Source organism: Suncus etruscus, chromosome 11 (genome assembly GCF_024139225.1).
Source record: "Suncus etruscus isolate mSunEtr1 chromosome 11, mSunEtr1.pri.cur, whole genome shotgun sequence".
NCBI classification, from domain to species: domain Eukaryota; kingdom Metazoa; phylum Chordata; class Mammalia; order Eulipotyphla; family Soricidae; genus Suncus; species Suncus etruscus.
The window spans coordinates 19,524,608-19,552,173 of NC_064858.1; the positions used below are offsets into that span (position 1 = coordinate 19,524,608).

General features: G+C 40.0%; 1 protein-coding gene across 1 annotated transcript in view; it reads left to right on the forward strand.

The window, feature by feature from the left end:
* Positions 1–27,148, forward strand: part of ERGIC2 (ERGIC and golgi 2) — a 39,595-nt gene extending 12,447 nt beyond the window's left edge. The window contains exons 3-14 of the mRNA XM_049783832.1: positions 1,394–1,502; positions 2,781–2,827; positions 3,200–3,270; positions 5,784–5,824; positions 8,337–8,438; positions 10,204–10,299; positions 13,657–13,712; positions 20,265–20,363; positions 22,092–22,189; positions 24,130–24,292; positions 26,434–26,516; positions 26,666–27,148. Coding sequence (XP_049639789.1) covers positions 1,394–1,502; positions 2,781–2,827; positions 3,200–3,270; positions 5,784–5,824; positions 8,337–8,438; positions 10,204–10,299; positions 13,657–13,712; positions 20,265–20,363; positions 22,092–22,189; positions 24,130–24,292; positions 26,434–26,516; positions 26,666–26,728 — 1,028 coding nt within the window. The 3' untranslated portion in view covers positions 26,729–27,148. The remainder of the gene's footprint in view (positions 1–1,393; positions 1,503–2,780; positions 2,828–3,199; positions 3,271–5,783; positions 5,825–8,336; positions 8,439–10,203; positions 10,300–13,656; positions 13,713–20,264; positions 20,364–22,091; positions 22,190–24,129; positions 24,293–26,433; positions 26,517–26,665) is intronic.
* Positions 27,149–27,566: the final 418 nt, after the last annotated feature.

Below are 27,566 nucleotides of genomic sequence, written 5' to 3' on the forward strand. Positions count from 1 at the left end.
CACTCTTAATATTATCTTGTCTTCTATTGTTACATCTAGGTGTCTAGGAAGGAGCCAACTGGTTGGCTCAGTTACTAATGCCTAAAGCCCAGAACTAGTCAGCTTTTAATTTTCTCATAGGTGATCAGATTATTCATGATTTCCCAGGAGCAAACAGTTGTTAAAGATTTTGCCTGAAGTTATTATCTTATAGATCAAAATCTATACTTATATGTAATAATTGTTACCATATTTTCCGATGTATAAGATGACTTTTTAACCAATGAAAAACTTCTTAAAAGTCGGGGGTCGTTTTATATGGCATGCTGAAACTTACTCCAGCTTCAGGGACGAGTGATCTGCCCCCTCTTACCACGGCATCCCATCCGGCTGCCAGGCATCATCACTCAGTCCTCTGCTTGTCCTGATTCATCTTGTACACAGAGGAGCTGAGTTACTGCTGGGTATGCAGCTTTCTTGTGCTCAGTCCTCTGTTCAGCTTTTATGGGACAGAGGAGGCTCTCTGTCTCCCTCTAGCTGTCCTATTAATCACTGCACCCTAGCTAGCTGCTCTTGGAGGTGCCCCCTCTCCCTGCTCTCAATGTAGATCACAATGAAAAAAATCAGTCACTCACTACAATGAATACGTAAAATGAGTGTTGGCACTCCAAAGTCTAGCTTTATTAAACATACACTGTTAACCTTTGAGGGTTCTACTCTTTTTCTCTTATGTTTTCTAATACCCATTTGGCATGCTTTAAAAGAGAGGTAGTCTTATATGGTGAATATAGCCCAAAACCTATATATATATTTTTTTTTTCCAAAACCTATATTTTAGCAGGAAAAGTAGGGGGTCGTCTTATACGTGGAAAATATGGTATTTTAAATACAAATAAATAACATAGCACTGAATCCTCAGAAATCTGTAAGAGATACAATTACAGTTTACTGTAATTCTACGTAAAATTTCCTAAGCCCTCTATAGCATTCCCCCTATGGCATTAAAACACACACACACATTAAAATACACACACACACACACACACACACACACACACACACACACACACACACACACACACACACACACACACACACACACCCCTCTCTACCATTTTTCTCTTCTTCAAGGGCTGAAAGATATTACAGGATGTAAGATATTTGCATGTAACCAACTTGGGTTCTATCCCTGCACTACATATGCTCACTCCTGAACAGAGCCTGGAATATCTCCTGACAGGGTTGTGGCTAGACTCCCCACCACCCCCTGTTAATCAAAAAAAACCTTTCTTGGTGTTCAAGTGGCAGAGGATGCATTGTTTGCTAATTTCAGTTGCAATTGAGATAGTTTCTGGTTGTTTACTTATTTTGGGGGGTAGTTTTAATTGTGTTTTCTTTTTATTGGATTTTTCAGTTTCTCTAATAGCATTTACCACTATGGCTTTATTAACCATAATGGAATTTTCAGTATATCAAGAAACAAGGATGAAGTATGAATATGAAGTAGACAAAGACTTTTCTAGGTAACTTATTTTTTTCTTCTTGAAATGCCTTTAGTTACAAATTGTTTTACAAATAGCAACTGCTTTCTCAGATACAAATATTTGGACTTGATTAATTTGTCTCTTAAGAAATAATCCTAAAATTTCTCAATAATTACATATGTTAAGTAAAGCATTCTTAGGACCGTAAGTCCTGGTTGCATTCTGAAAGAAGGGTTACCATGTGTGCTTGTTAATAAAATTTAGGAGAACATTGTGTTTTTTTTTTTAAGCTTTTGAAGTGGTAGAGATTGTGAAACAGTTTACTCAGTTTTCTAATATCGCACTTTTCTTTGTGAATTGGACAATAAATCTGGGCTGTGGTCCTCCCAAGTTGTGCTTTGGGACCACTCTGAGCAGTGCTCAGCCAGACGGGCCAGTGTGTACCCAGTGAGTGGTGTCTGCTGGGCAGGATGAGGCCTCCAAGAATGCCTAAGATGTCAGGGACCACATGAAACCCAGGGAGAATGCCAGTTTCTGCACATGGGAAGTAGGTGTCCATGTGCCTCTAACACTGAGCCCTCTCCCAGGCCTCAGTGATAATCTTTTAAATCATTGAAAGTAGAGTATCTTAGTTAAGGGATACATTTTGCTTTGATTTGTATCTGTATTTTGACCGGAGATAGCAGGCACACATAATTATTAATTATACTTGATAGGGAAATATTGTTAATCCTTAGTTCCAGGCCTACCAATTTCTTTTTTTTTTGGTTGGTTTTTGGGTCACACCCGGCAGTGCTCAGGGGTTATTCCTGGCTCCATGCTCAGAAATTGCTCCTGCCAGGCACGGGGGACCACATGGGACTCCGGGATTCGAACCGATGACCTCCTGCATGAAAGGCAAACGCCTTACCTCCATGCTATCTCTTCGGCCCCAGGCCTACCAATTTCTACATGTATCTACTTAAGTTACTCTTTTCTTTTCCACAAAATGGGGATAATAGTTTTCTATTTTATGCAGCACTTGAGTATTAAATAAATCAGTTTATTTAGTTGCATTGAAGGCTAAAAGTTCAATTAATTCAGTTAAAAATTTCAGTTAATTCAGCTAGATTCAGTTAAAAATAACTGAATTCAGAAAGCCTTTTGGAATAATTGCAAATGTACTATTTACTTTTGAAGTGTCATTATTTGGTCATAAAATAAGGATATCCAAATGTATTTGCTTATTTTCATGAGATAGGAAGTACAGGTTTTTCTGATTAGTGAATTTCTTCACATATTCATATGGGCTAATGTTCACCTTTTTATCTTTCTTAGCAAATTGAGGATCAACATAGACATCACTGTGGCCATGAAGTGTCAGTGTAAGTGCACTTTCTGCCTGGCCTACTGGCTTACCTATCAGTCATCACTGAAACATGAAAACTCTCCCTACTGAGTTTTCTTATTGACATCATATATGGGTGACATTATCAGATCAAGTTGTTCCTGAACATGAAAATTTAAATCTTCTAACCCTGATTTTTTGTTTATTTGTTTTGGTTTTTTGGCCACACCGGTGACGCTCAGGGGTTACTCCTGGCTATGCGCTCATAAATTGCTCCTTGCTTGGGGTGTACCACATGGGACACTGGGGGATCAAACCGGGGTCCATCCTAGGCTAGCATGCGAAGGCAGATAGATACTTTACCGCTTGTACTCCCGCTCCAGCCCCTAACCCTGATTTTCTTATGCAGATATTGGAGCAGATGTATTGGACTTAGCAGAAACAATGGTTGCATCTGCAGATGGTCTAGTTTATGAACCTGTAAGTTTGATTCATACTTTATTTTTAAAAGTGCATATATATATATATATTATACTGTAAGGTATTGCTCATTACTTTAGGTACTGATCTCTTGAAGACAGTTTTGACTTTGGTTATAATTTTGTCTAAAATAGCATTTCTGTATATTTTTTCTTAATTCAAAAGTAATCTGTATGATTTGTAAAATTAAGTGGGGGGAAGGAAAGTGCTATCTAATACCAAAGCTTTGGTGCATATTGAATAAACCACTGAGTTATTTTAAATCATTTTAATTATTTTGGTTCCTGCTTCTTATGGTTTTATTTTGGTTATCACAGTGATAAAAAATTTTTTCCTTTTCCTCTAATCAGGAATTCTGTGTCTTATTCAATTTTACTCTGATCGGATTTAAATATTTTTAAATATCTGAGCTATATTTCATCTTAAAGAATAAAATAGCATATCTAGGAGGAATTTTGTTTGCACTTTTTTGTTTCTAACCTGATTTTGCAACTTGGTGAAACAGATTTTATATAGTATAAGTTGTGTTGGACACAAGTGATTTCTCAGAAAGTACCATTGTATTAAAATGACAACTTTTGTATCTGGTAGATAGTACAGGCCTCAAGGTGCTTGGGTCCACTGCATTTAAACCCAAAGCACTGTTCAGGAGTGAGATCCTGGAGAATGGACTGAATGAGTACTGCATGATATATCCCTCTAAAGTAACAAAACAAAATAAAACTGGCTGCTGTCAGATATCAGCATAGGTAGAAGTTTCGGTCCTCAAGAAACACCTTTAACTGTCATGGCCAGGGAACCTGGGAATACTGGTGGTGGGAACATTGTATATCTAAAACTCAACTAAGAATAGCTTTCTAAATCCTGGTACTTTAATAAAAAATTTTTTAAAAGATAAGAAAACAATAAGAGGCCAGAGTAATAATAATACATTTTCTAGCATATTAAGTTCTTGCCTGGAAAAAGAGAGAGAGGGTTATCATTAGACATTAGCATTTTGTTACATGTCACACTACTTAAGAATGAGTCTTCAGGGGCTGGATTGATAGCACAGTGGGTTGGGTGTTTGCCTGGCACACAGCAGACCTGGCACCAACCTAGGTTCGATCCCTGGCATCCCATGTGGTCCACCGAGCTTGCTAGGAGTGATTTCTGAGCACAGAGCCAGGAGTAACACCTGAGCACTGCTAGGTATGGTTCAGAAAAGAAACAAACAAAAACTTGAGTGTTCAAGTTCACTGCTAGAGAGAGAGAGCAAAGGTTTGGAATTGGAATCCATAAGCTTTGTGTAAGCTTTGTGTAAGGCCCTAAGTTTGACTCTCATTTCTGTTTGATCCCCATTATTGTCAGGTATGGCATTGCTGGCCCAGACATATTTTCATATCACTTATTTGCAAGCTGTAAGCATGCAGTATTCTGTGGTACTCAGTGCTTTCCTATTTCATTATAGAAAGAAATAATTAAGAACATGCCAGCCTGGTTTTAGTACTGACACTTTGTGATTTTGAAAAAGTTCCTAAATTATCTTTAGTTGTTGTGAAGACGATGTGAGATGGGAGTTACTAGCAAGAGCGTCATCCAGATTGGGGTGCTGGGGCACTCATGTTTCCTTCCCAGCTGCTACAGAGTCCAGGACAGTGTTTTGTACAGTGGCTGGGGTACAACTGCAGCGCTGTACCCTGTATGTATGGGACTGATAGGTGTTTGTCTACAAGTTTGTTCTGGGCAGGCTGTGAAAATGGGCTCAGAAGGAGAGTTAATCACAAGTCAGAAATAAGGGTGCTGTGCATGTCCTTTCCATTGTATGAGGGCTTTCCACATTCATCAGAAAGTAGACATTTGTAAGGCTTCATTATGGACAGAAAATTCATAGTACCATAATTAAAAACAGTTTTTGATTTTGGGCCACACCTATCAGTGCTCAGGACCTACTCCTGCTCTGTTCTTAGGGATCATTCCTGGTGGCCCTTTGGGCTATATCGAACCTTAGGGGATCAAAACTGGGTTGTCTGTCTGTAAAGAAAGCACCCAGCCCACTGGACTATCTCTGTTGCCCTAGTACTGTAATTTAAAAAGCAGAACTATTATGTTACAGAAGGATCAGATTTATAGGCTCAGTGATAGAACACTTGCCTTGCATGTATGAGGATAAAATACCCTGTGTTTGATCTGTGGCACTGCAAATTAACTTGGGTCTGCAGAGGTGTACTGATTGGGATGCTTTTTAAAAATGTTCTAAAATACTGTTTTGTGTTTATGATAATGCGTTAGGATAGATCATCACCTTGTATCTGTTCCTGTAAGTGTGGAAATCCTATAAACTTGTAAAAAATATTTATGATTAGTAAAATTTCTTTATATTATACTTGAGTAAAAATAACATATTTAAGATACTTAGTTTGACTTATAAATCATATGCACTTATATTCATTTCGTAAAGAAAAATCTTAAGTATTATTCTATAAGCCAAAGGAATTAGATACTGTTGGTGACAGTACTTTTCTTTATTTCAGGCAATATTTGAACTTTCTCCACAGCAAAAAGAGTGGCAGAGGTAATGCATGAATGAATAGAATGCCATGGTCAGTAGAGATCTCTGTCAGTCTGTTCTGTTTTGTCTTGCCAATTCTTTACAAACTAATGTTTCTCTAGGTATTTTTTATAAGCATTAGGATATCATGTATAACACATCATGTAGTATTTTATAGTAGTTTCACTTGTAATCTAAAGCCATATGATGACAGTTATTCTTGTCAATCTCACTAATAACTGGTGTTATTAGACTTTTGTTTATTTGTTTTTGGGCCACACCCAGTGGTGCTCAGAGGTCACTCCTGGCTCTGCACTCAGGAATCACTCCTGGCATGCTCTGGGGACCATATAGCGTGCCAGGGATTGAAAATGTTGGGTGTAAGGCAAACATCCTACCTGCTGTGCTATCACTCTGGCCCCTACCAGATGCTTCTGAAATGTTGTCAGCTTGATGGGTAAAAATGATATTATATTTGTTTCAGTTAGGGTTTTGTTTTTGTTTTTTGAGGGATGGGAGCAGTTGGGTGATATATGGCTATATTCCGGGGTTATTCCTGTCTCTGCACTCAAGGATCATTCCTGGTGGGGCTCAAGGAACCTATATGTGGTGTCAGGAATTGAACTTGGACTGACTGCATGCAAATCAAGCTCCTTACCTGCTTTACTATCTCTTACCCCTAATTATTTGTATTATGTATTTATGTTAACGCTCTGCCCTTTATTTTCTTCATACGCATTTTATTATCCCATTTATATTTTGTGTGAAATTTTGTGTTATGAGATATGTTCATTTTGCTTGGTGTGGAGGTTTTTTTTTTTTTCCCCTTTTCAGAATGCTGGGACTGGAGAGGCGAGCACAGAAGAGCTCTTTTTTTTTTTTTTGCATGCTGTTGGTTCTGCTTTGACCCCAAGCATGTGATCCCCTCACAACCTGTAACCCTCCAACACCTTACCCTCAGTTCTGACATTGAATCACAGTTGCTAGAAGGGGCTTCCTAAAATAATTATATATATATATATAAATTAAAAAATAGTACTTTATTTACTAGTCTAGCTCTCATATGATGCATTTTTATTCTTTTTTTGTTAGGCTATGTTTTATGCTTAGAAAGCATAAATTTAAGATTTAAGATTTGCCTTTCGCATCGGACAAATAGTATAGGAGGTAAGGCACTTGCCTTGCATGTGGTGGTCAGCCCTGGTTTGAATCCCCTGTACCGCATATAGTCCCCAAGCATGATCATGGTTCATTCCTGAGCACAGAGCAGGAGTTGCTCCTGAGTACTGTTGGATATGTGACCCTGATACTCCCTACCTTGTCTCCCATTGTTTTTTTTAAAGGCTTTGCCTTTTTAATTTTTTATTTCACCATTTGGGGAAGCTTTCAGACTCAAATTCATTTAAGCAAAGGAACTGAATCTTAGGTGTCTCTGAGCCTCTAGTGCTTAAAGCAAACCATTTAGCTATGAAATCTGATTTTAATCCAGAAGTATGAAGTGAGATTTTTCCTTTCAGGAGGGCTCTTATTCGGTGTTCGTGACTAGTGGTAAATAGGAATAGATTGCCTTTTAATTAGTAAAGTGTTAGATGCTGTTCATAATGTTATACCTATCTGTGGAAAATGAAATTGTTAATTTTTGGGTTCCACGCCTGGCGATGCTCAGTGGATACTCCTGGCTCTGCTTTGGAATTACTCTTGGCAGGCTTGAGAGGACCAACTAAGGTGCTAGAGATTGAACCCTGGTCAGCTGTGTGCAAGGCAAATGCCTTAGATCTTTCCAAGGTTGTCATTTCTAAGGTAGATGTTAAACATACTTCTGTATCATCAGACTTTCTATAGACACATACACACATGCGCGCGAGTGCGCTCTCTCTCTTTGTAGATAATTTGGATTACATATATATTACACAAGGGAGATGCCTCAAGCCTAACATATTCCTGGAAAACATGTATTCCGTAATGTTCTGTTCTTTGGAATTGGCTGGTTTGATTTTTCTTTGCTGACATTTTGCTTTTATAAACTAAATAGTAACTTATTTAATTTTCCTTAGAGGTAGCTTTTCTGTTTCTGCCTTTTATATTTATATTTAGTATTTATTCCAAACTAAATTTGTAGTAGAAAAATCATTTAATTGTTGAGGGAGGAGATTGGGTCACATCTATCATTGCTCAGGACTTTGTACTCAGGGATCACTCCTGGCTTGTTGCTGGGTGGCCTTGTACAGTGCTGGAGATCAAACTAGGACTGGGCACATGCAAAACACCCTACTCTTTGTCTTTGTTCTCTGATCCCCAGAAAAGCCTTTATTTTATTAAATAGACTTTCTACCAGTGTCATTAGTGGATGATTTATTAGCTTTTTATTTCTTCTATTTCTGCAACATGTTTATAACTTTATGGTGAGATGTGAGGACCGAGGAAGATATCTTTAGAATGAACATGTCCAGGTGCCCCCAAACAGCCTTTCTAGAGTGTGAGCTTTCGTGTGTTCCTTTCTCTGTCATTCAGTTGCTTGCTGCCTTGTGTTTTATAGGATGCTGCAGCTCATTCAAAGCAGATTGCAGGAGGAACATTCACTTCAAGATGTGATTTTTAAAAGTGCTTTTAAGAGTGCGTCGACAGCACTCCCACCGAGGTGAGGGAGATTTGATGTTCTTTATTTCATTTTGAAACACAACCAGCAGTGCCCTGGCTAACTCTTGGATCTGTATTTAGGAAGTCACACCTGGTGGTGGTTGGGGGACCATTTGAGAATCCTGAGTTAGCTGTGTGCAAGACAAATGCTCTACTTACTATACTCTCCAGCCCTAAGAGGTGTATATATATGTAATTAATATCTGATATTTTTTTAGTGAAGCAAAGTAGTTTTTTTTATTGAATCTAACTTAGAAAGATATGACAGGAGAGAGGAGAAATGTGTTTGGGAGAGAGCTTGGGCAGCAGAGATACATGGAGAAAAATAAATAAGAGAGGTTCAAGGAGAGCATGAGCCTGATGAACTAGCCTAAGAGGTCTGTTAGGCGTATGGCTGTTCATGAATTTATTTTGATCATTTCAGCGTGGTTTAATTTTTCTGAGAAAAATACCACCTATCAATCTATTTATTGAAGATGGTTCTTTTGTTTTCTTGCGGGGGGTTGTGTATAAGGCAACTCCTAACTCTGATGGGGGGGAAGGAAAGTGGTTTGGGGAATCATTCGATTCAGAAACCAGAAAGCTAGAGATAAATCAAACCCAGACCTCCTGTGTGTGGGACTTGGCCCATAGAGCCGTTTCTGGTACAGCTTTTCACTTAGAGACTCCTGTCACTGATAACAGTATTTCTGTTTGCCCCCAGGATAGACCCAAAGGGATGACAGGTGAACATTGTGTAAAGACATGGGGGAGCACAGTCAGGAAAGGATTGAGAAACACTGGCCTGGGGTATGGTCAGTTCTATGCTTTAGCGTTTTTCAGATGAGAAGGGTTGGTCTGTCAGAATTGTGTGATCACACATGTGTTCACTTGGTGTAAACTATAGAAATGGTATATTTCTACTCAGGAAGGCATATCATTGTTTGAGGCTAACTCCCTTTCTAAGTAACCCAGGTCTCTTCTCTACCACTTCAATAGCGTGTGTGTGCAGTACTCTGGGTGCTTTGTCATTCAAGGGGTGCTCAGTGGCCATCCATGCTTGGGGATTGAACTCAGCTTTTATATGCCAGGCATATGTGTTAGTCCTTAGCTCATTTCCTCTTCCATCCTTTCCTGCCCCTTTTGAGTCGGAAATGTGAAGGATGGACAGCCTAAATTCTTATGACTTAGGACCTTCTCTCTTAGACTTAGGTAGGATCGGAAGAACTTAATTAACAGGGGGCCATATGGGATGGCAGAATTCAAACCACCCTCAGTTCTGGATAGGCTGAGCAGAAGGCAAATGCCCTACCACTGTGCTATATCTCTAGCCCCAATAATTACTAATATTTTAAATTCTTTAGGAACTATGAGAAGTGGGGGAGAGTAACATGTTTGAGGGAACATGGGCTTCTAAGGGGAGAAGTGGGCACCAGGGTTGCAGGACACTGTGCTGTGATTCTTTTCCCCCTACATTCTTTGTTTTGTTTTTGGGCCACACTTTGCAAGTCAGGGCTTACTCTGGACTCTGTTCAAGGATCACTCCTGGCAGGGCTTGGATAGAACCCAGGTAATCCACATGAAAGGCAGCAAATGCCCTCCCCACTGTACTATTCTGCCTTTTCCCTGTTCAAAGCTCAGAAAACAGATGCCATTTTGAACATTACTTAAAATTGATCTTTATTCGTTTTTTTCTTTCTCTACAATATTTCATTGTCACAGAGAGGTGCTTGTTGCCTGGGCTGTCTGCTGGGATCTAACTGTCTCCTCTCTCTCTCTTTGCACAGGGAAGATGATTCCTCAGAATCCCCAGATGCTTGCAGAATTCATGGCCATCTGTATGTCAACAAAGTTGCCGGCAACTTCCACATAACTGTGGGCAAGTATGTTCTTTCCCTTCACTGAAGATGTTCAGTGGCGGCTGGGGAGGAAGTGGATTCTTTACTAATGAAATCCGTGCTACCTGCTACAGGATGGTGGCCATCTGTTTCTCATACCTGAGAGGCCATTCTTATCTCAGTCTTTGCATAGAGAAAATGATAGATACTAACTTGAAAAGCTTTTTCAAAACACAAGTAATCTATCATATCCTTATTTTATATAAAGTCAATGAACTGTAAGTAACTGTGATGTACAACTGGTTTTCTAGATAGAAATCTCTTACTTAGACATTTATTCATCAACATGTGGTCTTTGACTAATTCCAGATACATATTTTGATGTAGCCAAAACTGAATGGAGTAAATTAGATAAAAATTAAGGGAAATTAATAGGCCACTTGCAACTGTCCTATAATAAAATTTGGCAGATATTTGAGTGTTAAGTAGAAGCTGTAGTTTTATTCTCACCCCCACTTTATTCCTTCCTTCCAACTAGAATTGCAGAGCTGAACAATTATTTCATTGTGAAAGATATTTTAAAGTACGTGCTCTGTACTATAAAATACTAAGTAGGAACAAAGTCAAGAGAGAAAAGGCTTAAGCTTTTGTGCTGCTGATAGCCTGTGAGAGAACTTTAAACAACAAACTAAACTAATTCATAGTTGGACTGAAATTAGAAAACTACAGGTGATAAACTAGGTAACAAGGTCTGTAGTTTATTCTGCAAGCCTGCAGCACCTTAATGAAAACCTTTGAACACTAGTGGGTAATTTGTTATATTCTAGCTACAGGAGAGAAGGGTTGGGGGAAGGCCATGAAGCTGGAAAGAACATGGAAATATTTTCTAAAGTAAGAGAGTGCCAGACTGTGCGTGATTGTTTGAGTGTTTATAGTGAGGGCATGTGTTTCTGTACTCATACTTGACTGTGGTTACTAGATCCCCTTTTCCATTCTAACCTGCAGCTGTAAAACTTGGTTTCCTGGCATGGTACAGATAAAGTAATAACTTACTCAAAGATATCAACAAGATCTTATTTTTCGTTCAGCTGTAAACAGTGCCCTCTCACACAACTCAGTAGTAGAGGGGGAGGGGCTTAGGCAAACACTGTGACCCTCTGCACTGTGGTTCTTTGTTCCTGCTGTGACAACTCATGGTATCAGGAAGAGAGGCCAGATGGAAATGCATTTGTCTTGTATCTGTTGTTAGTCATTTCTGGGACTTTGACATCAGGTGTGTTGAGTTTTCATTACTGCTCTTTTTGAAGAGCCCATCACTTCTTGTGCTTTCACGATATCATTTTCTTAAGTCATTGGCCATAGAAATAGAACATGCTTCATAACAAGCATATTACAGTAAGTGGATATTCATGTAATCATGCACTTTGTGTTTTGGTTGGTTGGATATTCAACATGTGCATGCACTACTTGATGGCATGTATGTTGAGATTACAGCAAAATGCCTTTACACCTCCATGAGCTGTGTTCCAGACAGAGCTATATGGATGGAACACAAGGTTCCTGTGGAGGGAGGGAGGGAGGGAGAAAGGGAGGAAGGGAGGGAAAAAGGGGGGGGAGTGTGTGTGTGTGTGTGTGTGTGTGTGTGTGTGTGTGTGTGTAAGAGTTGGAAGAAGGGAAGAGGGAGAGAGATGGAGAGAGGGAAGGAGAAGGGGGGAGAGAGAGAGACAGACCTGGAGAGAGACCAAGGAGGGGAGAGAGAGAGATGGAGAGAAGGAAGAGAGAGAGATGGAGAGAGGGAAGAGAGAAAGGGAAGGATGAGAGAGAGAAACCTGGAGAGAGACCAAGAACACACCCTTCAGTGACATGAGTGTGAACTCGAAATAGCCAAACATTCCATAGTTTCTGCAAGTGTCAGAACTCTTCAGTTCTGCTGTTTTATTTTGAAAGAAGATGCTTGGGGCTGGAACGATAGCAGTGATAGGGTGTTTGCCTTGCATAAGGCTGACCCAGGACGGACCATGGCTCAATCTCTGGTGTCCCATATGGTCTCCTGAGCCAGGAGTGATTTCTGAGTGCACAGCCAGAAATAAACCCTGATCATCACCGGTTGTGGCCAAAAAAACAAAAACAAGAAGATGAAGATGCTTGATGTTCTTATTTTATAAATGTGAACAAAACACACACACAGGAAAAACGGGATCTGGAGAGATAGCACTGTGAGTAAGGTGTTGCTTGCCTTTAGGTTTACCAACCCAAGTTCAGTTTTCTGTATCTCTTATGGTCCAGAACCCACGAGGAGCAATTCCTGAATACAGAACCAGAATTAACCCCTGTCGTCCAAAAACCAAATATAAATTGATTTTAAAAAATTAAGATGGGAGCATCTATAATGCAACTTGGTTCTTGGAATAGAATGTCTGGATAGTGAGAAAGGATGCTAGAATTGGATTATTCATGACAATCAGTGAAAATGAGGCTTCAAAGGACTTATAAGGTTAAGCCATTTGCTGATAAGTGGATCTAAGGGCTTAAGTGCACTGGCCAGAAAGGTCTCAGGCGGTTCCTTTGTCCTGATCACTCTGGTGGGAAGTGCAGGTTAGCAGGGCTCATGGGGAACAGTGGGTGATGGTGCAGGAAAGGCAGTACAGTCACTTGTACATGATCATGTAGAAAAACATTAATTCTTGAGTCCTGGATGGAGGTGGATAATGGTGAGATGGATGGAGAGAGACCTTTCACTGATGGCACAGGCCATGCGCCTCGAACCCCTTTCTTCCAGCCAGCAGGTCTTAGGGTGGCGGTGAGGAAATGATCCACAGAAAGTCAGGTTTCAGGAGACATGAAGCTTTATTCAAGGCCCTCGCCAACAGGTGTGGCTTCTATCATAAACTTTTATGCTGGCTTCATAATCAGCCCTGCATTCAAACTGTCTCTTCTCCCTCCATTCTGCTTCTCGCTGAGTCTCTCTCAATCCCCTCTCTGCACCTGAGGCAATCCTTTTGTTACCTACCAAAGACCCCTCCCAGAAATGGGCTGGTTTTACCATCAGGTAAGGTTAACACAGGAAGATGCGGGTGGGGTGACAGCCAGAGTGACAATTTGCTCTTGTTGGTGTGAAGTCCATATGCTTAAGAATTAGCAAAAGGCACTCATCATTAATAAACTGCTTGTGAAAACTTCTCCCTTGTTTGACATATCTTGTCTGATATCTTCAGTTTCATAGACCTACAGTATTTCCTATCTGGGCTGGAGGTGGTGCACTGCAGAACAAGAGCTTTTGATGTGGGGAGGAGGGCAGAGCCCTGGGCTTCATCCCCAGCCCCTAGCACTGGGAAAACCCTCCTGTCTTTCCTAAGCTCCTTGGAAGTGCCACTGCTACTCTAATCTTCTTTTCTCTTTCAGGGCAATTCCACACCCCCGGGGCCATGCACACTTGGCTGCACTTGTCAACCATGACTGTAAGCATTTTCTCATGTTTTTTTTTTTTTTTTTTCAGTTATGTTGCTCTTGACAAAAAAGTATTTAAACATTTTCTTAAAAATTTTTTTGGTGGGGTTGGAAGGAGGCACACCTCTTGGCTCTGCACTCAAGGATCATTCTTGATGGGTCCAGGGCTGAAACCTAACAGTGAAAACCGTGCTTGAGAATCTTTCAGGGATCTTGAAGAAAGACTTTGGAGTTAGACAAATTAATGTTCCCGGAGCCTGTAGTTGGTCTTAGGGCAGGATGCCTTTTGGGTAGGGACATTCTGTTTTCAGGCCAAAAGTTTTTTCTTTCTGTTTTCCCAGCTTTTGATGCACCTATGCAAAAAATGCCAACCCATTTTAGTTAGAGGCATCTGCCCTTTTCTTAGAATCATGAGATATGAATTACTTTATTTTCCTATAAAGTAAAGTGCGAAGATGTTGGATTACTAGGTCCTACCCTACTCAGTATTTGTTCTCCACCCTAGGGTATGGTCTGGTTCTTGCTTATAAAAAGCCCAGGTTTCAGGAAAGTAGGGCATTCATTCTCTGGTCTTTCTCCACTAACTGCCTTTTAGGAGTAGAAGTCTGAGTGTCGGAATTCCTGAACCTGTTCTTGTTCCCTTTCACTATGTGGATTATTTCCTGCATCAACACTTGCTTTCAGACCTGTGTTTCTCCAGGTCTTAGTTTTGGAGCCTGAGACTTGCTTCACACTGCGGATTGAACCAGGTTGAAGCAGGTTGGCTGCTTACAGAGCAAATGCTTTCCCTTCTTTACTATCTCTCTGGCCCCCATTTAGACATTTTTTGAGTGCACTTACAGAACTGGTCATAAGAAGGGGACCGATAACAATAGTTGGATGAGCTGACCCTGCTCCATTGTCTCTGGTCTTTTTATTTCTGCATTTTTAGCTGGTCCAAGTCTAGAAACCTCTGAACTAGGAGAAGAAAGTGTTGCTTTGTTACCTGTAATTCTGTACACATTTCACTCACTTTGATGAATGATGAAGGAAATCTGTTTGAAGTTTATTTAAATGGGATAGTCCTGTGGGCTGGAGCATGTATATTGTATATGCAGGAACCTGGATTTGATCCCTGGCACTGAGTTATTTCCTGAGCACCATCAGTAGTAACCTCTGACTGATGGGTACTGCCCCCAAACAGAAAAAGTTTAAATATTTATTTAAATACAAATATATTTATGTATATGTAAAAGCCTAAATTAGCTCCATATCATAATTATCATAAACTTGTTTTTTTTTTTTTTTTTTTTTTTGGTTTTGGGTCACACCCAGCAGCGCTCAGGGGTTACTCCTAGCTCCATGCTCAGAAATTGCTCCTGGCAGGCATGGGGGACCATATGGATTGCCGGGATTCGAACCAATGACCTTCTGCATGAAAGGCAAACACCTTACCACCATGCTGTCTGGCCCCACCTGTTTGTTTATTTTTTTATTTTCTTTAATTTTTTATTTTTAATTATGTGAACAATGATGCAAAGAAAGAGGACAAGGTAAAGTTACAGTGAAAGGACAATCACCCAAAAACAGAGTTCTCAGAAGAAATCCCCCTGCTGCCAAAAAATAAAACCGAACCCATGTATAATTACTTTGTCCCTCAAGTCCCCAGATTGTAGTACATTATAACATTTCTTAGCGGTACACCAAGCAATTTAAAGCCATAAAATTTATGTAACTCCTTAAACTTGAAGGCATAGTCGTTTTTTACATTTTCATGCACATGCATATTAGTTTAAGTTAACCTCAAAAGTTTAAGTGGTTTTTTTTTTTAATGTTTAGAGTCAAAGGAGCACAGTAAAAATGGTGTAAGAGTGGCAATTATTGGTTGCATAGGCCCGCCAAAATATGGGGGACATGGGAAGCAAAAGCCTTGGCCTAAATACAGGGAGACCCTACCCCTGAAGTTTCCTGGCATAAGACCAACTCTAGGCTCCAGGCAAACTAGTTTGTCCAATCCAGGTCATTGTCTGTAGTGCCACTAGTTTTATTTTTCACACAGTCTCTGTTTTTGGTATCATGTTTCTGTATTGAAGAGCCTGGAATCTGTATATTCTACATTGAAGTCAGGATGGTGCGGAGCGCCCTCTAATTTCCACTCACAATTAAAGGGCAATACAGAAAGTCCTGTTCAGTAAGCAGGTCATTGTTGTTAAGTCTTTTCAGTGTTAAGGGAAGACTCTTTTCAGTAGATCGATGTCAGAGCAGCAGTAGGGTCTTCCCTGGTAGAGGATTGCTTCCAAGACAACTTAGGATGTTTCATAGATGGCTTTCCTGGTTCCGGGGTGAATGGAGAATGCCTATTCTTCTGAGGCCTGTGCCAGGTCATTATGTCAATGTTCAGGGTGTTAGGTCCCATTGCACTACAAGGTTTGTGTGTTCCTATCTCTATTAGATAAGAACTTATTTGTATGTATAGTATTTTCCATTTTAATGTGCCTATGCAAACAAGGAATAATGCCACGTGTCATATCGGCGCATATGGGGGCCACAAGAACAAGTCCAACAATCCTTGTGACTTGGTTCAAACATAAGCATTAAACTGAGGGACTCCTTCACCAAAATTCCTTATTGAACAGTTCACAAAGAGAAGAAAACATAAAAAGTGGGGAAAATAATCTAACTTAAGACAGTGAACACAATTATCACCATTTAAGGGAATATTCAATAATAGCTATAGCGGTTGAGGGACTATATCTACAATATTCAAAGGAGATATGCATGTCCCTTTTATGTCATTAGAAATAGTCGGGAGGAGGGTGCTGAATCCTGGACACCCCTGTGGTCTGTGATTTAGCCTTCTGGACTCTGCAAAATGACTCCCCGCAGTTCCATTGTAGGGAAATGCATTTGAGTGGGAACTAATCAGAAACCTAGTATGGTAGCAACCACAGTTACACAATGAAGGAAGGAAGAGGCCAAGAGGCTGCTGAGAGTAAACAAGTAGGAAAAGAGTACTGGTCTCTTCCCAGCCTGAGAGTCCATCCTCTCCTTTTTATTTTCAATATATATGGTACGTGTGGGGGCTAGCGCCCCGGTGCGGTTTTTAAAATGGAGACGAATGAGAAAAAAAAAATTACCAGTGAATGTCCCAACTTACACCAGTGCTGCATCAGCCCGCCCTCCTCCCTATGCATCCCCCCTTAGTGTAGGGAGAGAAAGGGGGAAAGCCTGAGGACCACTATAGAGTCCACCTGAGCCGGCACCCAGGGAAGGCCTGGAGTTCAGGGGAGAAATAGGGGAACGGCTGAGGGCCTACCAGGCCTCCCAGCACCCTCAAGCTAGGGAGAAGGCCTCTGACGTTGGGTGTCCCCTAACCCCATACCTGGGAAGAGCTGGCCTCCTGGATCAGAGAGAACTGGAAGCCAGATTATCTCTCCGGCTTCTCGCAGTGCTCCTCCTCCCTAGAGTAGTGGGGGAGCCTGAGGGCCCCTAAAAGGTCTCACTTGGAACCTACTTGGGCCACCTGAGCCAGCACCCAGGGAAGGCCTGGAGTCCAGTACTGGGATTTACAATACCATTAACTATGCTTTTCATGGATGTATCATTCCAATCCATACTTACTACCTCAGAGCCTACTCCTGTCCTATTCCTCCCCTAAACCCCCAGTGTACCAAGGACCCACTAAACCTCCTCATGTAAACTTGTTCTGTACACAAATCTTCAATTCTGATGGACTCTTTGTTGTTCCTTTCTTTTTTTATCTCCTATTTAGAGTAAAAAATTGTGGAGGTGGTCACACCTATACATATAAGTAAATAGAGCTAAATTGGGATTCCATAGAATTGTAAATTAATGATAAATTGAAATTCTTTTCCAAAGCTGGTATATAACTTTTAAAAACAAATATTATGAATAAATTTGTGCTGATCATTTTGAAATTTATGATAGATAAGTCCTACAAATGTAAAACTTAGTAAGCCCAAGGAAATGTAAGGAAAATATAAGAGAGAATATGAATAGACCTATAGAAATAAAGTGTTTCATCCTAAGGGATGAAATGAAAGGCTTTAAGTTAGGAGATATAATGGTATAGATGCTGCGTGTCTGCTTTAATATGTAAAGGATTATAATAAAAATCTCAGATGTATGGGGCTGTAGCTATAGCATAGCAGTAGGGCATTTGCCTTGCACGCAGCTGATGCAGGACAGATGGTGGTTCGAATCCCAGCTTTCCATATGGTACCCCCCAGCTAGGAGCGATTTCTGAGCCTCTTGCCAGGAGTAACCCCAAGCGTCACTGAGTCACTGAGTGTGACCCAACACTCTTCCCTCCCCCCCACCAAATCTCAGATGTATAAAAATACCTAATAAGGTACATAACATGCAGTATAAGTGAAAGGTTAATTTTTTTTCCCGTGAATGTGTACAATTCCATTGCACAATAAAAGTAAATGGATCTTTCTTACTGTCGTAGAGAGTAACTGAAAGTGCCATGAGTGAGTGCTACATGCTGAGGAGTTTGTCTTGCCTGCTAAAGAAACTCCTTTATTTTTTCTTGCAAGCCTTATTTCAACTGATTTCAGTTTCTTAAGCTGTTACTTGTTCCTAACTGTATTATTCCTTTAGATCTGAATGATAATCTAGCTGTATACAGTATTCTTGGTGAGGTGTTTGTTTCATTGTTTTTCTCCTATATCCTTTCATTCCCTTCTGGCTCCTAGAGTCTCCTTTGATTAATCTGCTGTGAATCTTAGGGACTTTCCTTTTATGTAACTTCCTTTGTATGCTTTCAGTATTCTCCTTTGTCTTTGGATTTTGTTATTCTGAGCAAAAGATATCTTAGAATATTCCTATATGAGTATTTTTGCTGGGACTGTTAATGCCACTGGATCTCTGCCTGTATTTTTCAACACTGGTAAATTCTTTTCTATTATTTCTTTTTGTTTGTTTGTTTTTGGGGGAGCGGGGGGTCACATATGGCATCACTCTGGGGTTACTCCTGACTCTAGGCTCAGAAATTGCTTCTGGCAGGCTTGGGGGACCATATGGGATGCTGGGATTCAAACCACCATCCTTCTGCATGCAAGGTGAACACCCTACCTCCATGCTATCTATCCAGCCCCTCTACTATTTCTTTTTTTTTTTATGTTATTGTTTTGTTTTTGGACCACACTCAGCAACTCTCAGGGATTACTCCTGACTCTGCACTCAGAAATACTCCTGGTATGCTCAGAGATATCTGGAATTGAACCTAGGTCATTGTGTACAAGGCAAATGCTTTATCCACTGTGTTATCGCTCATGCCCCCTTTTTTATTATTTCCTTGTATTCATCACATTTGCCTTACTGTTCTTAGGGACCCCCAATGATTTTTTTTTGTTGTTCTTTAACTCATTCAACAGTTCCCTGTGTACTGTGCTTTTTGTTTCCTTCAAACTATTTCTCACCTTTTGTTGTTTTCTAAAGGTTTCCTCCATTTCATCTTTGAGCACCTCCATCTTTTCCTCTGCTGAATATTTTATATTACCTACTGTAGTCTTCATTTCTGTATGTAGTTTTCTCATTTTAGCTGTCATATCTTCTTGTACTTTACTAATCTGTGCCATCATTTTCTTAGTCTCATTAAACATGATGTCATATGGCTAAGGTAATTTTCTGAGAATTATCTGAGCTTGTTGGTATTGGTTGAGCTTCTGTATTACTGTTTTCACCCCCTAAGCTTAATGGATTTCTGTGCTACATCACCATTGGGCTTGCTGCTCTGGTATGCTGAGGATGATTCTTTATAGTGAATTCTCACTACTCTCTCATAGGAGGTGCTCTTTTCCTTCCCTGTTTTTATCTGGCAATAGAAAGTGTAACTCAGGAAAAGTAGACATACACACTTAAGGAGCTGTAGATATGGGCCCATTGACATGGTGGGAAAAACTTGGTTTTCAGAGTCTACTATAGAGAACAAAATCAAATAATTCCAGGAGAAAAGTTGAGTTTAGTCACGTTTAATAATGCTGTATACTAAAAACCTGTCTGGTAAGTTTCTTTATTTAGCTGGGATAGAGTCCCATTTTCTAACAGAGTTCTTATGTTGTATGATGGCTTGAACCAAACACCAAAAATTTGGGGTTATCAGGATTAGATGTCATATTATTCCTTAAAATTTTGTATGTAATTAGAAAGTTGGAGATTGGGACTGGAGAGAGAGCACAGTTGTGGGGCGTTTGCCTTGCATATGACCTACCAAGAGGGACCTGATTTGATTCCCGGCATCCCATCTGGTCCCCCAAGTCTGCCAGGAGCAATTCCTGAGCATAGAGCCAGGGGTAACCCCTGAGCACTACCAGCTGTGGCCCCAAAACCAATCAATCAATAAAGGTAGAAAAAAAAAGTTGAAGATAGTGTCCATATAGATTTAATTTCTACATGTTTATGTGCAACTTTCTCAAGGTAAAAGGATTTAAATGCCGTTTTCTTTAAATTTCTCATTTTTATCATTTGAGAACAGCAATGAATACTAAGAAGTCTATAATACTTGGTTCTGAGTCATATAACTATTTTCCTTAATTAACTTTGCTTTTTGTTTGCAGCTTACAACTTTTCTCACAGAATAGATCATTTGTCGTTTGGAGAGCTTGTCCCAGGAATTATCAATCCTCTGGATGGAACTGAAAAATTCGCTGTGGATCGTAAGTATCTAGTAATCTAGGTACTTGGCTACTGTTGGAACTTGTGTACAGCCTGTTCTTCTGACTTCAATGCTGATAGATTTTAAACAGTTCTCTTCCTTCCCTCCAAGAAATGTTTTTAAATTATTTAAATGGAAACATGTATGAAAAGAGTTCTCCCTGGTTGTGCATAAAATGTGAATATTAAAAATGAATTTCATAATTTAATAAGGTAGTTAGAAGGGGCAAAAGGAAAACAGTTGAAAAGCTCTAAATATATGCAAAGCTCATGGTTTTTTTTTTTTTATCAAAAAGTATCAGTATTAGAAAATTTTCTTGTATAGCTTCAAAGTTCTAAAATGTCTGTTACCATGCTAGACACATCTGGGCAATTTTATAAATACTAGAACCTTAAAGAATCATTCCAGAATAATTTGATTACAAACATAGTACAAAGCTGTATGTTATAACACAGATAGTGCAGGTATTTTAAGAGGTTGTTCCTCTTAACTGTATCCTCCTGTCCTCAGCTTCCCTTTTCTCACCAATCCGGACTTATGCTGAGTAGGAGACAGTTTTCAGGTATGAAAACTCCTGGGGGCTGAACAGAGGCAGCTATATCCATACATAGGTATGTCCTATAGACTCCCATTCACATGAATCTAAAATGCACAGAGTATTTGTGTGGCTATAGAAGGAGGTTGTATTTTGGTGGTTGGCATAAGGCCACAGGTGATAGGATTGCCTATCGAGGAAATACTGAGCTTTCTGAGCTCTTGGAAATGTTATCTTTGATTGTGCTGTCAACACTTGTGGTGGCAAGTGTGACTACATTTGGCAGAACATTAGGCCCAGACCTTTAAAGCCGATACACTTCAGTCTTGCACCTAGTTTTATAGACATGTATGAAGTGCCATGTAGTATTAAGTCATCTCTTTATATTACAAAATCAGTGAGCATCTACTTAATGGGAAGGATAGCTTGTTATGTATATGATTCTAAATTTTTGAGGGAATTAGCATGTTTTGTATTATGTGAACTATTAAGTTTTACAATTGTAATATAATGAGATTTTTGTTAAGCCTCACAATATCTACTGACTGAAAATGATTTCGTTGCCTGAGCCAGTAACTCATTGCATCCATAAGTAGTCACTTTAGCTATTTTCTTTCTTTCTTTTATTTATTTATTTATTTATTTATTTATTTACTTACTTATTTATTTATTTATTTATTTTTTGTGATTTTTGGGTCACACCCGGCAGTGCTCAGGGGTTATTCCTGGCTCCAGGCTCAGAAATTGCTCCTGGCAGGCATGGGGGACCATATGGGGCGCCGGGATTCGAACCGATGACCTCCTGCATGAAAGGCAAACGCCTTACCTCCATGCTATCTCTCTGGCCCCGCTATTTTCTTATTGGAGTAGAAGTTACTCATATTTACGCAAAGACTGACTATAAAGTTTGGAAATTTTTTTTATCTTAAGATATTCTTAAAAGACTTGTATTTCATTACTAAGTTTATTTTCTATATTTGATGACATGGTATATATGAGATGTCTACTTCACTGAATTGTATACTAAGAACATTCTCAAGAATTGAGGCTATTGCTTTCCTTGATGTCTTAAAATTATTTTGTTATACATTAAATCATAAATAGCTTTAAATTTTTTCTTTAGGTGTATTTAATTGTTATTGTGACTTTGTAGCTGCTGGATTGATGAAAAACCGCATTTTGGTTTTATTGTAGACAACCAGATGTTCCAGTATTTTATTACAGTTGTGCCAACAAAGCTCCACACATACAAAATTTCAGCAGATACCCATCAATTTTCCGTGACAGAAAGAGTAAGTTGAATTCAGTGAGTAGGATACATTTGCAAACAGCTGTAGTCCTGCTACATATAAGACTGGTGTCCATCCCCGACTAGAAATTTGTGGAAAGTTTTGAAGTACATAAGTACTTTATTTCAATTCAGTAAAATTGAAATTTTACTAATATCTATATGTTATATACCATTATGTTCTACAGTCAGAAAATCTTCATTTTTTTCAGTCCTTTCAAAAAGGATAAAAAATACGGGTCTGGAGAGATAGCACAGTGAAGAGGACACTTGCCTGTACAAAGCCATTGTGGTTAGATCCCTAGCATCCCAATATGGTCCCTTGACCTTTCCAGTAGTCCTGATCCTAGAGCCAACAGTAAGCCCTGAATGTAGCCCAGTATGGCCTACACAGCAATTTTCTAAGTATCTTAATTTTTGTGATGTTTTCTTGTGTGTTTGATGCACAGCTTTTATCTATCAACAGACCTTGAAGTTCTATGGTGGTTTGTTATTTTTTGTCTGTATTATTAATACTATACCTGTCCTTAGCCATGCACAGTTTTGTGGGTTATGTTGGATTTGCCTCTTGATGTGTCTAATTGAAAGGGTAAAAGCTCTGAATTCAGAGGAGAACAATTTATGAATAAAAGACTTAACAGTAAGGATTCTATGGCTGAAATTGGATAATTTCTCACATATTTTAATTATTGTACATAAGATTAGTGAAGATCCAGCAGAATCTCGAGTCCAAATCCAATTGCTTTTGAAAAACTTGCTTTCTTCATAAGGAGTTTTTTTTTTAAGTGTTATGATAACATTGTCTACTGTGAATGTAGGATATTCCTTACTTTTTAAAAATTACTGAGGTAAAGGGGTGAGCCTCATGTGATTATGACATGTAAGAGTGAACATGGGAGAGAGCATGAATGTGTAAAAAAGTATATAAGACTATGATTGTGAATGTATGTGTGAGTGTGTGAATATGAAGGTATATAGTGGGCAGAGGTCTCACTGGATTATATATATGAAAATATGGGTATGTGACAGTATGTGAGTATGAGAGCCTTTGTGGAGGGCATATGTTTCACTGGAATTGTGTATGCAAGAATATAAATATAAGAACATATGTGGAGGGCCCATGTTGCACATGTGGCATCACTGGGATGCACACCTTAATAGTCTGCAGTGTGTACCTTTGGACAATATAGTGACAGTCTTTCTGCTGTGGCTGTGGCACCATCTGCACAGTGACAGCATTTACTTTTTCACTCAGCATTCTCATTTCTAGAAATCAAATCCAAAAGTACTTGGGGATATGGAGAAATGCTGTGGAATGTGCTACTCATTATCTGTGCTTTGTAATACTGGAGACTATAAATCAAGTGGTCCGTATTGGAGGAGAAAGGTGTCAGCTTACTCACATGAAATTATGGTCAGGATGTGTCTATGACAAGGACTACTTGGACTTTCAACTTGTGGCCCCTGTGCGCTGTTGGGGAGGCTGCCTACCACCCATCACATAGGAGAAGAAAAAGAAGAAGCCATTAGCATGAATGTTGGTACTGTCCAGAGTAATGTTTGAGGGGTCCTTTCTGTGTTGTAGCTCATAGGTTAAAGGGAAATCACAGCATGCAAAATCACTTGGTTTTCTAGTTATTTATGGAAATCTTGGGAATATTAACAGACATACACAAAAAGGTCAAAATACAAGCTCAGTTTTTAGGTGAAAGTAATTTGCTCTACAATACTAAGTTCTTGGTCAGTAGGAAACTTGTAGATAATGTGACCTTTTTGAGAAAATGGCAAAGAATACTTCTGTGTTGATTATTTCCTTGTTACCACAAAGCCTGCAGAATACAGTGACGGTCCCTAGGGAGCTCGGGTGACCCTGTCGTGCAGGGGCAGGGCTTGGTGCCACCTGTGACCGCGGCCAGATGGCCTGAGGAGTTTCCTGCCTCTTAGGAGCGTGTCATCAACCATGCAGCGGGCAGCCATGGAGTCTCTGGCATCTTCATGAAGTACGACCTGAGCTCACTCATGGTCACTGTGACGGAGGAGCACATGCCCTTCTGGCAGTTCTTTGTGAGGCTGTGCGGGATCGTCGGAGGGATCTTCTCCACCACAGGTCAGGACTCTTTCCTTCAGGGTGTCGCTTATGTGGACTTAGGGTGCTCTTGGCATGGTAAGGAGTCCCCAGGTTCTGGGTACAGGATGTTTCTACTGTGCCATTTCATGATTCTCTAACCAAAGATGTGGGTTTTATAATTTATGGGGTGGTTTTAGGGTTTATTTAATCTGAATCATGTCCTAGTGATGCTGTTAGTGAGATGGAGAAACCACCCACCTTAATGGCAGCTGTATTGTGTGATTTTAAAATGTGTCAGAGATTTTGGTGGACATGCCTAGAATATAAATATTCTAATATTCTTTTTTACTTGAGATATTTTTAATTGTGATAGGTAAAATAGCAGCTTGTATACTTTGAATATCTTTTATTTTCTTAACCCTCATCCCCTGACTTATAATTATGCATGTTTGAGAATAGATAAAGCAGGGGAAATAAAGGATCAGTTGTTATCTTCCCTCTCAGTAAGGACAGCTTGGAGCTTTCAGTCTGTTACTTTTTTTTTTTTTTTTTTTGTGGTTTTTGGGTCACACCCGGCAGTGCTCAGGGGTTACTCCTGGCTCCATGCTCAGAAATTGCTCCTGGCAGGCACAGGGGACCATATGGGACGCTGGGATTCGAACCGATGACCTCTTGCATGAAAGGCAAACGCTTTACCTCCATGCTATCTCTCCAGCCCCTACTTTTTTTTTTTTTTTTTTTTTTTTTTGTTTTCAGAGGAGGCACATTTAGCTCTTTTTTTCAGGCTCAGGGGACCCTATTGTCTATTGCCGATCAAACCCAGGTTGGCCATGTGGACGTCAAATGCCCTCCTTACTGTTTTATTACTCTGCCCTGAATTTGCGTACTCTAAATAAAATTTCCCTCCCTCCCTCCCTCCCTCCCTCCCTCCCTCCCTCCCTCCCTCCCTCCCTCCCTCCCTCCCTCCCTCCCTCCCTCCCTCCCTTCCTTCCTGTCCCCTTCTTTTATCCCTTCCCACCCCTTACTCCTCTCCTGTCCTAGTCTCCCTTCCCTCACCCTTCCTATCTCCTCTTTCCTTTATTTTTTTTTCTTTTTTTTTTTTTGTGGGGGGTTGTTTTTGGGCCACACTCAATGAGCTTTTGTGATTACTACCTACCAATTCTCCACTCAGGATTCACTCATTGTAGGCTCACTACTATTCATATGGGATGCTGAGTATCGAAACTGGATTGTCCACCTGTAAGGCAAGCTTCCTACCACTGTACTATGACTCTGGACCCCGAACTCCACTTTTGATATAGAAGTTCTTGTCATGGTTTTATTTAAATGTGTTTAAATCTTTCATGCCAATATTTTCTAATATGATGTGAGGGTGAGTGCTCGTAAAAGATTGTTTCACCCTTATGAAATTTGTCACTTCTGTGCTCTTTTTTTTGGGGGGGGGGTGTCATACCCATAGGTGCTTAGGGATTACTCCTGGGTCTGCACTCAAAAGGTGGTTCTCAGGTGACCATAGGAGATGCTGGGGATTGAACCCAGGTTAGCCATGTGCAAGGCAAATGCTCTACCCACTGTGCTATCACTCTAGCTCTGGCTCCTGTGCTTTTAAAAGGGATTGTATTGGTTGTGATATTTAAGTCTTAGTTCTTTATGTAGTGGCCATAAAACAGTGCTTGGGAGTGGGAGCCTAGGTCACTCTCCATATTTCTAAGCCAGGATTTCAGGGCCTATGGTCCAGAGCTCAGTTTGGTGGTACCAGGGATTGAATTTTTTATATAGGCAATACATATACCCTACTATTTGAGCTCTATTTCAGCTGGTTTTTTTTTCTTGCTCATAGAAATAAATTAAGCAATTCTTTTTCTATTTTAGTCTATTCAACTAAAATTAACTGAGTTTTATTCTTATATAGAAATATAGGGAAGAGTTAAAAATTATAATTTAGGGAGCACAAAGGTAATGCTTGTCTGATATGCACTGGGCTTTGAGTCTGACCTCTGGCACCTCTAGGCCTGGGCATTCAGCAACACTGGAGTGAGTTTTCAGCCATCTGGCTTGTACATTTGGGCAAATATCACCCTATATGGCCCCAAGTCCTTGAACACTGCTTGAGTACATTTGTGCACCCTCCCCACTCTGAAAGCTATCTAATTAAAACTCAAACTTATTTTTTGTTATAGGTATGTTACATGGAATTGGAAAATTTATAGTTGAATTAATTTACTGTCGTTTCAGAGCTGGATCCTACAAACCTATCACATCTGTAAGTGGTACAGTATGAATGGGACCCCTTAAGTCAGCTTAAGTCACTAGCTTCTGGTGTCCAGAAAGAAATGGTTCAAGTAGAGTTTTGAGTTTAAAGAAACAATTAGTTGGAGCAGAACTAATGCTTTCATCTTCTTTCCTCCCTAGGTACCCTATGAGGATGGCCACACAGACAACCACTTACCTCGTTTAGAAAATAATACTCATTAGCAACCTCCCAAGCTGAGGAGAGACACTTTTTGCCTGAGACAAAACCTTTTTTTAATAATAAAATATTGTGCAATATATTCAAAGGAAGGAAAATATGAATGAGAAACAGGAATCACACCAGGGGGGAAACACAAACTGAAATCCCATGTCTGTTGTGTCTACTACCAGTGCCCTTGAAGGAAATTATGCAACTAATCTATCAGTGAACAGCCTCTGGATAACTGCTGGCTTTGAAGTGGGGCCATCCAGCCGGACCCCAGAACCTTGCTAGTGGCTTATCGGACTTATAACTTGTCTGGTGTCAGAACCTGAGGAAAATAAGGGAAACCCACAGGAAAGTAAAAGGTGTTACTAAGTGCAAATGTTCCAATCGATTTGTTTTTAAAAATCCTATGTCAGAATAAAATATGTCAAAACACATGGACAACTAGTCTAGACTTTAAAACGTGGGATCAGTGGCTGGGAGAGATAGGGCAGCAAGGAGGATACCTGGCTTCCTTTTCCTACCAGGAGTGATCCTTGAATGCAGAGCCAAGATTGTGCCCCAACTGCTGCCAGGTGGGGCCCAGAAGCAAAAGATTGGGGTTATGTTGCTGATAAAGGAGCACTGGGATGACACCCCTAGCCTCCTTCCCGCCCTCCGTGCTGCAAAACGGCACTCCTTACAACATTTTGTGGCCCTGCCCTAGAGGAATCTTTGTTTTGTTTTGTTTTAGTTGTTTGGGTCACACACCCCAGTGTTCAAGGCTTACTACTGACTTTGCACTCAAGGATCACCCTGACTTTGCCTCCTGCGGCCCCCAGGTAAATTGAGTTTGAGACCCCTGTTTTAGAGGTT